This window comes from Coffea arabica, chromosome 7e, assembly GCF_036785885.1.
Source record: "Coffea arabica cultivar ET-39 chromosome 7e, Coffea Arabica ET-39 HiFi, whole genome shotgun sequence".
NCBI lineage: Eukaryota > Viridiplantae > Streptophyta > Magnoliopsida > Gentianales > Rubiaceae > Coffea > Coffea arabica.
Genome location: NC_092323.1, coordinates 13,931,496 through 13,946,084, shown reverse-complemented (window position 1 = coordinate 13,946,084; position 14,589 = coordinate 13,931,496). Strand labels below are relative to the sequence as shown.

At 35.7% G+C, this 14,589-nt stretch overlaps 2 protein-coding genes across 2 annotated transcripts; both read left to right on the top strand.

Annotated features, from left to right (window-relative positions):
• The first annotated feature begins 1,388 nt into the window (after positions 1-1,388).
• LOC113702402 (aspartic proteinase-like protein 1) lies at positions 1,389-7,225 on the top strand. Its single transcript, XM_027223594.2, has 10 exons — positions 1,389-1,859; positions 2,729-2,867; positions 3,922-4,163; positions 4,274-4,498; positions 4,648-4,783; positions 4,860-4,930; positions 5,071-5,170; positions 5,789-5,849; positions 5,999-6,070; positions 6,658-7,225. Exons 1-10 carry the CDS (start codon positions 1,531-1,533, stop codon positions 6,903-6,905), a joined length of 1,623 nt encoding a protein of 540 aa, XP_027079395.1. The 5' UTR covers positions 1,389-1,530; the 3' UTR covers positions 6,906-7,225.
• A 5,459-nt stretch (positions 7,226-12,684) lies between these two features.
• Positions 12,685-13,660, top strand: LOC113701359 (heavy metal-associated isoprenylated plant protein 23-like). Its single transcript, XM_027221968.2, has 2 exons — positions 12,685-13,147; positions 13,233-13,660. Exons 1-2 carry the CDS (start codon positions 12,991-12,993, stop codon positions 13,529-13,531), a joined length of 456 nt encoding a protein of 151 aa, XP_027077769.1. The 5' UTR covers positions 12,685-12,990; the 3' UTR covers positions 13,532-13,660.
• Positions 13,661-14,589: the final 929 nt, after the last annotated feature.

Sequence of the window (14,589 nt, the reverse complement as noted above, 5' to 3'; positions counted from 1 at the left end):
TTGGATTATTGGGTGGATTAAATTACACAGAGATTTTGAAAACCCCCATAATACAAATTGATCCTTTTGGGTTTTAAGAGAGCAAATTGAGAAATATGAAGTTTTTTGAAGGGGCATTCTATAATTAACCAAGGGGCATTCTATCATACGGGATTTGGGTCTGGATGGGAGAAGCCCAAGTTCGTCCCCCATAAAAACTTGTCTTTCATCCAATGGCTGGCACATCTGGCTCAAAATATTGAGGCCCAAACAGGACCTTTAAGTACATTAGGATTAGGATGTGGCGCTGAATTTAAGTTGACCCAAAGTAAAGTTTCATTCTTTCTTATTTTTTTTGAAATTAACAATTTGATTAAAACATCATAGATATTATAATTAAACATATCAAACTTTTAATTACTTAGTATAATAATTCGAACCAATGTTAGAAGCATGTTGATTTGATTTCATAAGCGAGATCAAACATATTGCCATCAAAAGTAGAACTACAATATTTTTGTAGAGTAGTGGTGACAAATACCAACGAGTTGAGTCGAACACAAATATTGATGTACTTGTGTTTGAGTTCGAAAGTAAATTACGTGAGCTCAAACTCAAGCTTGTAAGTAAATTACTTGAATTCAAATTCGACGAATCTTTAACTTCGGAGTTCAAGTTCAACTTGTATAAAAAATATAAGAAACTCGAGATCAAGATCAAACTCAAGATAAAAGCAAATTGATATCGAAGTTAAACTTGAACTGCTCGAGTTTAAATGGTAAGACATATAATTTATCTTAAGATTACAGGTAGTATATATAAAAGTCGAAAAGCTTGATAGCTTTTCTAGCTGAAAATTTAAGGGCTCGAATTTGATTTGATAATGAACTCGAATTTTGATCAATCTCGACTCACTGAGCAAGCACTCGAGTAGCTCGATCATTGTCACTAGAGAACCTCCTGATCGTTACAGAGCAACTACAAAGGTATTCGTCAATCAGAAACAATTTACTTCAATCATAGGGTTTAGTAATGTAAAATAGTTTACCAATAATTACAACAGGAAGGGCTTTTACATAGTTGAGCCTCTGCAAATCTCAGACCGTTCGAATTTGTGCTCGCTGTGAAGCCCAAATCTCGTAGTACAAATCCAATTCCACGTCCTTATCAAATACGCTGAACTTGGCCCGGCCTGGCCCGGCTCGAAAAGACGCTCTCATCGGATAGAAATCATAGAATCATCAGGCTTATCAAAATGACTACTATTTCCACAGATCCGTCTTCCTCCCTGCCGGCACCATTTGTCTGTGTCTTCCTTTTTCTCCCCTTTCGTCAGCACTCACTTGAAAAGTTACACTTTCTCGGCAGATTTTAGCTTCTAGCCCTTTATTTCTTTCGGTGCATTTTAGCTCCTAGCAACCCTTTTACTCTCACCAACCTCTTTATATACCTGCATTTTCCTGCCTACATGCCCAAGCCCTAGATCTTTCTCCATAGTCCTTGAAAGCCCTTTACTTTCTGCAGAAAATAGAGCAAATTTTGGGCTGAGAAATGGGTGTAACAACAATGTCGGGTGTACTGGCGCTGCCATTGTTGGTGATGGTGGCGGTGGTGGGGATAGAGAATGGTGGTGGTGCGGTGGCGGTGGAGTTGTTTTCTAGTAAGCTAATGCATAGGTTTTCTGACGAGCTGAAGGCTGTTAGTGTTTCCAGAAGTGGGGGAGAGGTGGCCCGTTTTCCGAGGAAATGGAGCTCCGAGTACTATAGGAGGTTGCTCAGCAGTGATTTGCAGCGGCAGAAGGTGAAGTTGGGGCCGCAGTTTGATTATCTGTTTCCTTCTCAAGGAAGCACTACTCTTTCCACCGGCGATGACTACGGATGGTCAGATAAATTTGCCTCTTTTTTTTTAAATATTTTTTTTTTGCATCCATATATATATAAAAGAAAAGGAAAGCATAGTCAATGTGGGTTCAGCCTTGTAACGTATTATTTGAAGGGAAGAGGGGGCCAGGTGGTTGGGAAAAGGAGTCAATGACTTTGGACTGAGTCTTGGTGGTTTTGGGTGTTTTTTAAGTGGAAAATTTGTAATCGTGATAAATGGGATAATTGTTTTACAAAAGTCAATCATTTGATAAGGGTTTTGGGAAATTTAAGAGTAAGTTGAGAATGACAGATTATTCTAGTTAACTGGTCCACGAGAAAGTCAATATTTTGATAAGGGTTTCAGGAAATTTAGGAACAAGTTGAGAATGTCAGAATATGTACTTGGTTCTAGTTTATTAGTCCTAGAAAGTGGTGGGAAATGAAGGGCTATTGCGATTATGTTTTAACATGCAATGAGAAATTGATTGGAGAGATTCATGGAAATGTATCATTTGCCTCGTATTTTTGACTGGTGAAATTTAGATGGTCTGTCTGATGATCTTGGTTCGTGGGATTGAGTTTTCTAAGATGGTTTCCGAGGAGGTTTTCCAGAATATTGTCAATTATAGTGCTTGAACTTTTTTACAGTGTCAGGATAATGATTTTCTTACTACTTTTTGAATGAATATAATCTTTCGTGAGAATGGAAGACTTTAATAAAATGCATAATTATATATTTGCTGATGGTGCTGTCATTGGATTGTTGGGTGAAATTATACGTCATGCAAGCTGCTTACATGTTAATTCTATTAGTTGTTGCCTAGATTAGTTATTTCTCATGGAAAACCCTCGTCTGATTTTTTTTTTTTTAAATCTTGTTTAAACAGGTTGCATTACACCTGGATAGATATAGGCACACCAAATGTTTCCTTTCTTGTTGCACTTGATACTGGAAGTGACCTACTTTGGGTTCCTTGTGATTGCATGCAATGTGCTCCATTATCTGCAAGCTACTACAGCAATCTGGTATGCAGGCCATTACTCTTCTGTCATACTTTCATGCCTTCTGAGTTAATTTGAGTATTGTCTCTTGTATTAAGCTTTGCTATACTCTCAGCGCTGTTTTCATCTCTATTATCGACCTTTTTAATTTTTGAATTTAAACTACTCATTTTTGTGGTACTAACATAGTAATGCTGAGATGGTCTTTATTAGGAACGGTATATATCTGGTACACACACTTTGATTCCTAAATAGACCATTTTATTCCTAATTAATACAAAGGTTTGGATCACCTAGATTTGCAAATTTTGGTGGAGATAGGAAAAGAGCATGTCTTACTAGTGCTCTTATAAATTTCTATTTCCTATAGTGGGTTATAGAACTTTAGGTACATCTTAATCTCTCCCCTTTTTTCTACTTTCCTTCCTGTCTTTAAGTCATAATGCATCTCTAGTGAAGGTCATCTCATTAGACGTATCAATTTTAGCTTTCAAGTAGGCACACATATTTTATCATTTTCCTTGATATTTGTTTAGCTGATTTTCAATATTTGGGATCTACGACTCCTATTTGAACTTCACGTGTGGCATCTCTCCTTTCTCTTTTAATCTCGTGTTCTTATTTACAGGAGCTGTAAGGTTTGTGAAGGAACTTTTGTATTGATTTTTTTTATTTTACTTTTGGTCCCTTATGCTTTTGTGTCAGTATAGTTCCTTTTTAAGGTCTTTTATGTATTATTTACTTCTCTTTCGTTTTTTTCCTTCCTGTATTCTGGGGTTGTCGTATATGATCTTTTGTCAACATATCTTGTAATATGTTCTTTGTTTCCTATAGTTCCTAGTCTCGTCTTCCCAATATGACAAGGAAGTATATTTCTTGCCTCTTGCAAGTGGTTGACCTATCTGCATATGCACATCTAGACAAGATATGTTGTGTTATCATACAAATATAGATGTCCATATTCCATAGCCTCTCAAGGTAGCTGCGGAATTTTAATAGTTTTAGTTACAGTTTTAGCACTTATTTCCAATGATTGATTGGCAGGTGCTCCCTGGTATTTGGGGCATCTATAATGCAGGGTAAGGATTTAAGTGAGTACAATCCCTCTGATTCAAATACAAGCAAGGTAGTGCCTTGCAGCCATCATTTATGTGAAGGCGGTTCAAGTTGCAAAAGTCCAAAGGATCCATGTCCATATAGAGTTAACTATGATACAGCTGATACATCTACTTCTGGGCTACTTATTGAAGACATTTTGCATCTCGCTTCAGGAGGCACTGCTGCATCCAAAAAGTTTGTGCGAGCTCCAATAATGTTAGGGTGTGTCCTGTATCCCTAGTACTTAGAATTTCAATAGGAATTTCTGTACAATTTTCGTTATTTTTCTTCTATTATCCAATAAAGCTGCTTTATCTTCTTTACTATTTTAGATGTGGTAGCAAGCAAAGTGGTATCTACCTAAGTGGAGTTGCGCCTGATGGTCTTATGGGTCTCGGACTTGGAAATATTTCAGTACCAAGTTTTCTTTCAAAAGCAGGGTTCAGTCGGAATTCTTTCTCTCTCTGTTTGAAGGAGGACACGGGGAGAATATTTTTTGGCGATCAGGGAATACCTAGCCAACACACTACCCCCTTCCTACCTTTTGATGACATAAAGTATGCAATCTATGTCTTATGGCTATTAACACCCCTTCCTTTTTGGGGTTGTTCATGAACAACATATTTGATGTTTATTATTTGCCTTTACTGACGTATTCCATCATTCTCATCCATTACACTTAATCCTTGACTTTTATTGGATATAGTGCCTACATAGTCGGAGTGGAGACTTCTTGTGTTGAAGGTTATTGTCTTGAGAAGACAAACTTCAAAGCCCTGGTTGATAGTGGGACATCATTTACTTTTCTCCCAGATGCTGTCTATCAAAAACTTGCTGGGGAGGTAGACTCTCTGCTGTACAGTCCGTCCTCTGTTTTTCTAATTCAGCAAATCATTAATTGCTCCTTTTTGGTTATAGTTTGATAGACAAATAAATGCTACAAAATTCAGCTTCGAAGGAGATCAATGGCAGTATTGCTATAAGTTCAGGTATTGGCATTAGATGAGTACCATCTTCATGAATTGCTACACATATGTATTATCATCATCATATATCAAAAGAAAGTTTAGTGTTTCTTGAATTTCTTGTATCCATTCATGCTCTACATTTACCATTTTGTGGTAAACAGTTCTGAAGAGTTGCCTAAGACACCTTCTCTATCTCTGAAGTTTTCTGCAAACAACAGTTTTGTGGTCATGAATCCGGTATTTGCGATCTATGGCAGCCAGGTCAGTGCTAAGATTTTTTTTCTTACATATTTACTTATTGGTTTAATTTTGTGGGCCATTATTATGTCCTGTACATCTTTCCCCTCTCACCCATCCCCCTTCCAGCCCACTTTCCACATTGGCTTTCAATGGTTAGTAGAAAAACGCATTTCTTTGAGTGTATACACTGAGCTAGATTTTTCATTGGGGAAAAAAAATTTCTAACCTGGGCTAGATTTTCTTCCAAATAACGCCTCAGGATCATTCATCAATTGTATTGCTCAAGAATTCATGTTCTCTTTAGTTAGAACATTTGTATTTCACTTTGCAGATATGGTAACCAATTGTATATTTACCAAGAAAATCTCTTTTCTTATCTATCTTCTTGGATAATGATGGCTTTCAATTCTCTCTTGCCTGGACACTGGACCATACTGCTATGCAGAGAATTTGTTGAAGTGGGGAGTAGAAACTGGACTGATGGCATTGCTATGTCATTTTTCTTATTATATGTCACAGTGGAATGTATGTGGTGTGGTCAAATGTCATTTCTTCTTGTCAATGGGAGCTTAAGATGGAACTCAGCTTTTCTATCATTGTTCTTCGATTAATTCAAATTTTGTTGCTTCTTTGGTACAGGGTGCAGTTGGGTTTTGTTTAGCAATACAACCGACAAATGGAGATATTGGAACAATTGGACGTAAGCAGACAGCACATCCAATAGTTTGCAGTCTTCTGTAGAGTCTAGTCTAATAATAGTAGTTAGGAAGAAAACTGTCCAGAAAATTGAAAGTAACATGGAATCTTTTGTATTGATTTCTCATCATATCATTAAATGAACTTTTGCAGAGAACTTCTTCATCGGATATCGGATGGTATTTGATAGGGAAAACATGAAGCTTGGGTGGTCACATTCTAATTGTGAGTGCATATACGTCTACTCCATATTTTTAGCTACATTTTGTGTTTATAGTGCACCTTACCAAGTATGCTATGCCTCTGAGTTTACACGGCAAGCTATTTGATTTTCACTTTGCTGCCAAGTCTTCTAATTTTGTTTGTTTTTCCTTTATCCAAGCAATTAACTCAACAGTTATTGAACTTCAAAGACTGTCACTTAAAAAAAAAATTTCTGTTCATGCAGAGGTTTTTCGTATAGCTGTTTGGCTAGAAAATAGCACTATAGCCAACCGTCAGCATATACTTCTGGCTGGCTAATCATGTTGTTCTTCATGCCTTTTTTCTTTTGTATTTTTTCTTTAAATAACTGTTTGGGTCTCCCAGGTTGATATTTTGTGCTTTTGCCATTGTATTGTTTCTTTTGTGTTTTTCCACATTTTGCTTCATTTAGTGCATGCAGTGTAATGAAAATTTGCACTAGTTATAGGTTATTGGAAATAATTTATCTTTTCATGTTAATGCTAATGCATGCTACTATAAAAGCAATTGGATTAGAAATGAAAAAGATAATTGCTTCATCTGAATCTTAAGCTTCTGAATGTCATCAGGTGAAGATTTGACTGATGAGAAGGGCATGCCAATGACACCATCTGGCAGTGCCTCTCCCAAACCCTTGCCAACGACTCAACAGCAAAGCAAGCCCAACGGCCGAGCAGTTGCTCCTGCCGAGGCTGGAAGGGCACCCTCGAAGTCAACAGCTACATCAGTGTTTCTGGTTCCGGGACAGTTCTACATATCAGAGATGATGTTAATTTTTTGGCCAGCAGCATATATATTCCTAGCCTTCTACTGTTGATTACAGCATACCCTTGTATATCTATCTATCCAATCTCATAACCTTATATATAAATCTAGTTTATAGCAGATATTTACACCTCTGCTGCGTCATTTTCCCCCCCTTTTTTTGTCAGATAGCATGGGGATTACAGGTAAATGAAGTTTTGTTTCATTTCCCTCCTTTTTGGTCATCTCATAGCTTTAGTTATTGACATATGTAATTATTTTCTTCTATAAGTATAGTGCATGTGAAGCTGCCATTGTCCTTGTAATCTTTTCGCTTGTGTTTTGCCTATGGAGCTTATGAAAATGCAATAAATGACTCTTTGTCCTTTTGGATATTGTTCTCTGTGGTGCACTGGTTTGAGTGCCCATTGGGTCTCTTGGCACTTATTTTGAGATTTTTAATGCAAGTTTTGATTCAGAAAGTCTTTAAGATGGATTTCTTTGCTTATGATTTTGTTCATAATAGTTAATAGACAGTAGTATCTTCCTGTGTTTAGAACCCGGAAATAATTGAAGCTCCAGATGTTCAGGACTCTTGATGAAGATTCCATTATTGAAGAAGGTTGATTAAGGCTGCATCTGTTTCTACTGAAGAAATCATATAATTCTACAAACACTGCCTATTAGTCCAAAAAGACAGCCTGGATTGTGGGATGATGTTGAAACGGACATGCTAACAACAAACTTGGAATACCACTTACTGTTTGCCATTTTTATTGTTGTGATGCTTCATGAATAAGATTGAAGATTTGTTTGTATATATAAACCAAACTCAAAACCTACTTGAGCAATGATGAATGATGGACTTGACCACACTGAATACTTAATGCGCAGTTTGTCTCCATAATTTTTAGGATTAATTAGCCTCTGGATGCAATTGCAATATACTACAGTGTATTATAAGAGTTCTTATCCATGACGAGAATAAATGAACTACCATGAATAATACACAACTATTTGTGCATTACAAAACTTGTCTGTTTTTTGAGTGGATTTGGAAGCTGTCCTCCCTCTAATTGGTAATTAGGTATAATGAATTTCATAGCGATGATGCTGATGCCAAACACAAAATTATCTAAAACGGGCAGCAACGAAATAATTGGGAGTCCAGAAAATGTCTACTCCACAAACTAAGTGATGGATTTTTCAAGTGCATCCTCTATTCATCCCTCTTGTAACAATTAACACTCTTATTTCCTCATAGAAAACATGAGAAAAGCCAGCCATATTGTATTGTAGCTAGTAGTATTGCTGGTGTTTTAGAACTAGAACTAGCTGCAATCAAATTAGGACGGCATTTTGCAGCAGGGATTATCAGCGTGACAAACGAAATGGTCTTTTTGTTTTTTGTTTAACCGAAGTTTATTGGCTCGTCATTGAGGTTGAACTACTAATTCAATTTCTTGATTGATTTAAGTTGAACCATATGTACAAAACTCTAGGCCTAGCCAATTCTCATGTATTATTTCTTCATTCACATTTACTCTACCCAGGCAAAGTGACCTAGAAACTGGCAAAAGCCCCAATTGTAGAAAGTCCAAATGCTGAAGCAGCTCCCAATTTTAGAAAGTCCAAATGCTGAAGCAGCTAATAACAATAATAATAGGACAGGTATCCTAAAAAGCTGAAGCCATGAAGGGTACGTTTGTGGTACAGATGGTACTTAGTCCTTCAAACATAAAGTATAAACAATCAAGTATTTAGCCACTGTGAATTACACCTGTGCACTGATCAGCAATCTGCATGTGCTCTTCTTTTTGGCCATGGCCGAAGCTGGCAACTCAAAGATCTCCAATAATTCAAGTGGGAAGATTGTGGAGTTTTCTCTTTTCTGTTGGGCAATGAGGTGGGGTTTGGGACTGACGGGTTGTGAAATACACATGCACAACAAGACAATCAAGAAAAGAAGCAAGAAGGTGTAGAATTATTCTACTAGTTTCTAAGGTCTACCATATGCATGATGGATTGGCTTTTAGATCTCTCTCATTCGTGCATGCCCCAATAAAGCTGCTCGTTTTGTTATGTGGAAAAAGTAAAGAGGAAGAATAGAAGATCGTGCTTTGCTTTACTCTTTTGGCCCTTTAGGAACGAGGTTCCATTGAGGAAAAGGAAAGCAGACCTTCCTTGTTGCCTGCTTTCTTAGCTACTCAATTGAAAATGGTGATTAAGATTGATACTGAAGCTTCTATATTAAGTACATGTAGTACGACGATTGTAGCTCTTTAAAAAGTATAAATTCATGTTTTAGGCCTCCCTAACTCTACTTAATTTAGAGTCATGCCGTATGTGTTCTAACATCTAATCAAGCAATAACCATAGTCCCTCGATGAATTAGTATTAGAATACCATTAGATTATTGATCCATTCGTCTTTTTGACTGAAACACTAATTCTTGTATATGTTATAACAAGTAAAATCATGTATTGGAAATAAAGCGCAACCTAGTTGGTAAGACGTTTCACCTGTAACTGACAGGTCACAATTTCGAAACGTCAAGGAAAATAAGTGAAGAACCACTGTTAATTCTCTTTAAAAGAGAAAAGGGAGTGAAATCATGTACTGTACGGTTGCAAGAAACATTTTTCTTTGAACTTTTGTCTTTAATCTCTAAGCTACCTGATCATTGCAGCTGAATGATAAGACTGAGGGGCGAGAAGATATTTCAATAGTTTCAACAATAATGCAACACAAACAATTTCCACTCCTCGAACAAGGACAAGGTTTCTGCAGAATCGAGTAGAATGTCAGTTGGTTAGCCCACAGCCCTTTTGAATGTTTTCAAATTACTACAAAATTAAATTGTTTCCATTCAATGGTAGGGTCAAGCAAAATAAATAGTACTAGTACTTGAAGACAGCCCTAATCAACCTTTTTGGGCATTTAAATGCGCATAAAGTATTTGTTTGAAGGATCTAGTCATTTTCTTTGTACGTTTAGCATTATTTGTTATTCATTATTTGACTAACTCTAAAAGAAAATGTTAAGTAGCTGTACGTTTCCATGCCAAGAAAAGCAGTTGGGCAAAAAGGGTGCACCACAAGATTTAACAAGACGCAATCATTTCCACCAACCCAAATAATTGATCCTTTTTTAGTTTGTTTGGAAGTATTGTGCTAATAGGTATGCCAATGCTATATATCAAACCCTTTTTTTATTGTCCATATATACGAAGTATTTCCTTTTATTGGGATCAAATTAGAACTAAAAATCTCTAGAATCATGATTCCTAGTTTCTTGAATTACAATGTTTGGGAACAAAATTAGAATCATGTGTACTATATTTGAAGTTTATGTACTTCATTCGAACTTGAAAATAGTTGTAGTAACCGAACCTCTTTTAACATTTTAAGTGACTCGAATTCCATGTGTTCAATTCCATAACCCATGAAGAAAAAAGATTTTGCAATTGGAGACCAGTTTCAATTTTAAATTCAAACTCTAAGGAACAAAAAGCAGCCTTTCTACAATTCAATATTTTTGAAGTCTTTTACAATTTAAAAACATGGACAATCATAGCTAGACCTCTGGTGTTGTGTCCATGAATTTTCCTCAACAAGATTCTGATATGCTGTTGTTAGGAGACAATTCATGGACCCCTTCTATAACATAGTACTGCAACTTTTCATTAGCATAAAAAATAATGCAGCAGAAAAAAGATTTTATATTCTTAGAAGGAATTTAGAGTTGAAAGATGGCATTCTGAGCTAGGAACAGAGAAGCTTCTTCAGGCTCGAACATGGAGGTGGTTGGGCTCTCGTGCATTCCGGCCAGCCTTATTCCAGCTGTGTACCATGGCAGCCAGAACGCGGCGGGGTTTCTTCTTGATTACACAATGAACATGAAAGGCTAAGACAAGTGATTCAATATAATTGGTTGTAGCCTTCTAGCCTAGGTCTTTTTTTTTTTTTAAACAAACGTTCTAGCCTAGATCATGAGATGTATTTTTATGACTTTTTTATAACAACTACCTCAAATATCATACGGGTCTACTATTGCACCCTCTAAATCTTTTTAATAAGAAAAAATTTAAGTGGCTTCAGATCCCATCACTCTCACAGGTTAAGGTATGTTTTCAAAATCATAAATTACTTACAGAGTTCTTATAGATCATTCATCAATACGTACAGTTCTCATATCGATAGCGAGATTTGAATACACGATTTTCTACGGAGGATCTATTATAATGTACTCTAAATTTTTTTTAATAAGAAAAATTTTTGAGTGGCTTCGAATCCGTCACCATCACAAGTTAAAATATATCTTTAGAACCATAAATTACTCAGAGAGTCCTTATAAATCGCTTATCAAGACAATTCTCATATTAATAGTGAATTTTGAATACACAACTTTCTATGATTATGAAAAAATAGCACGTTCTTACTAATTGAGCTAACTTATGCAAATAGCCTATGAATTCTTTGCAGATTAGGCACCACTATTCTTCTCATTCAAATTTCGAATATGAGTCGTACAGGGTTGAACACACAAGTATTTGATTATCATATTAACTTTTGGGATTGCAATTTGACAAGTACATTTCTGTAAATGATTATTTTCTCAAGTTTCTTATATGTCTAAGCTCAGGAGTACTCAGTGGTATTAATAGTGTGCTTTCATGCCCAACAAAAATGCAAAAAAGGGAAAAAAAAAAGAGTAAAATCTTCAAAGGAGGGTATTTTTTTTTCAAAAAAAAAAAATCAGTCTCAAAGATGAACTTTTGACCCAAATATATCTCATTATCATATACGCGCCCTGGGACCAAATCAAACTCATAAACAACTCACAAGGCGACATGATAGGATGCAATTGCAAACAACAACTCCTTGAGAGGGAGCCAGCTTTGAGCTCCCACCTCTTTCATCTCCACCGTCCGATTCCCCTCAAGATCTGTGATCATCACCAGTGGGACACGTGGTAGCTAGAAACCTCGAAACGTGGCAACTACTCTCTCTCTATTATTGGTGTTATTCTTTGCAATAATTGGGCCAGTCTCCTTTTTGTCATTTGAAATTTGCTTATTACCCCTTTCCAGTTTCCCCCCTGTTTTTGGCCCATATTTTAACAGCACCCACAGTTAGAAATTTGCTTTTTTTATATATACTTTTTCTGCCCCATCTTTTCCAATTTTCTTCCCCCTTACGTAAAATGAGTCTAGTCTAGTGTTACCATACACCAACCAATCCCCAAAAAGAAATTAAAATAAAAAGAATAGCAGAGGTTTTTCTTTTGGATGTTAAATTATCTATTCAATTTTCCAAGATACATGATTTTCAGTCGTTAATATAATTTTCTTATTTTTTTTAACTTTTTATACTTGAAAAGATATCGATACCACATTTATATATAGACACTACTTCATAATCAACCATGAATTTCATAGTACACTAGTAAAATAACAATATATTGTACAACAAGCCTAATCATTTATTTTGAATATTCAATTTCAAGTGATTTATTTGAGATAATTACTGTAACACTTTTTTATAATATGGTGTATGTGAGATAAAAAAATGATTAAAAAGATAAAAAAGTAATTAAAATTTGTGAAATAAATTATTTTATTTCAAAACATTTCAATCCAAACACACATGATATTTAGGCATCAAGATATTTTAGTACTACATTGCATATGCATTGAATAGGTTTTTCATTTTCAAACCTCAAGGTGTTTTAGTGTTGTCTTCATGGGGGCCACTCAAAAGATTTCATGTTTTTCTCCTTTAGTTTGAATTTCTTGAAAAAAAGGCCTATATAAGTTGAACTAAGCCGGTGTAAAGAAAGGCCTCAAAGGAAGTAAAAGAAAGTTTGAAAGGGCAGCTTTAGAATTAGAAACCTTTTCCCCTTTTACTACCTTTGTTTGCTGTAAGGCAAGGAAAGAATCCATTTCTTGGAGGGAAGTTTCTTCCAAATCTTAAAGTACCATCTCAACCATCTTTTACTATAAATTCAGAGTCTCTTCGCCCAAGTTTTCTTGCATGATACCTCTTCCAAATCAAGCCATTTTCCTTTGTCATACCATTTCGTTGTTTCCAAAGCTAAACCATACCTTAATAAGAACCAGTAGTTTCTTTTAGACTTGCAAAAAAAAACAAAAAAATATGGGTGTTAGTGGAACTTTGGAGTACCTTTCTGACATGGTGAGCAGCGGCCATAAACACAAGAAGAAGAAACAAATGCAAACTGTGGAGCTCAAAGTCAGAATGGACTGTGAAGGATGCGAGCTTAAAGTCAAAAAAGCTTTGTCTTCATTAAGTGGTACGTAAATATCATCATAATGATCACTTTGATGGAGAAAATTGTACCGTATTTTGATTTTGACAAATTCTTCTCCCATTTGCAGGAGTTAAAACTGTGGAGATAAACAGGAAACTGCAGAAGGCAACGGTGACAGGATATGTGGAACCAAACAAAGTGTTGAAAAAGGCTAAATCAACAGGAAAGAAGGCGGAGATATGGCCATATGTACCATATAACCTGGTGGCTCAGCCGTATGCCGTCCAATCTTACGACAAGAAAGCACCTCCGGGCTATGTCAGAAAGGTGGAGTACCCAACAACCGGGACAGTAACAAGATATGATCAAGACCCTTACATCTCCATGTTCAGTGATGAGAATCCCAATGCTTGCTCCATTATGTAATGCATATATATTCAATATTAATGTAGGAAGATTAGAACTAGTACTAGATGCCCTTTTGCAATATATTGCAATATAGGCACTCTTTTTGTCAACCTTTTCATAAATATATTTTATATTTTTTCTCTTGTTTTTTGGCCTTTTATAAGGCTGTTCCATATAGGGTTTCGTTAGACTGTGATTACGAATTAAATTAATTGTCAAATTTTAGTAGAATTTGATGTGATGGATGAGCTGTATTCACTTGCAAGTAGATTAATTGTGGAACGTAGTCTCGGGTTATATTCAAATTTTAACAATAATTGGTTGTTCCGACTATTCTCATGCATAACATCATAAAGGTGCATCAAAAGATGTGGCAGGTTTGGCAAGTAATAAGAAATTGCATAAACAAAATCCATTAACGTAAACAAAAAAAAAATAAAATTGATTACTAAGTTTTTGCCAACGTAATTGGTTACAAACAAGTTAGTAGGGGAAAATCACTTTAATCTTGAGATGATGTATCAAAGACTAGGGCCTTGCTTGGATTGAAGGTTTTCGTCGGAAAATATTATCGTTTTCCGTGATCACATTTCCCTATCACCTTTTTCCTTCACATATATCAAATCGCTACAGTAATTTTTCCATGAAAAATGACGGAAAATGCAATCCAAACACAACCTAGGACTCTTTGTCTCTTACATGTCTTCTTCTTAAAATCTTTGACAGTAACATTTAATTTGATTTTGAGCAAAATGAATCCAGCTTTTAAGGGTCTTTCAAAGTATTTAGTGGGCTTATTTTAATCCCATTTAAGCAATTGATGGCTTAGATTTTTTTTTAATATGGGTCTCGGCAAGATCTTTTTTTGCATCATGAAAGCAGCTTCACATGCCCTTTTCTATAGTTTGTTAATAATGATGTGAGCATTTATTGAATGTATTATAAGGCTTTCAATCGTCAGCAAGATTGGAACTTGGCTTTTAAGTATTAAATCTGCTGCAGAATTAGAAGATTGTTCCTTAGATTACACTCTACTATTACAGAAAAAACAATAAAAATAGGAAAAAAAAAAGAGA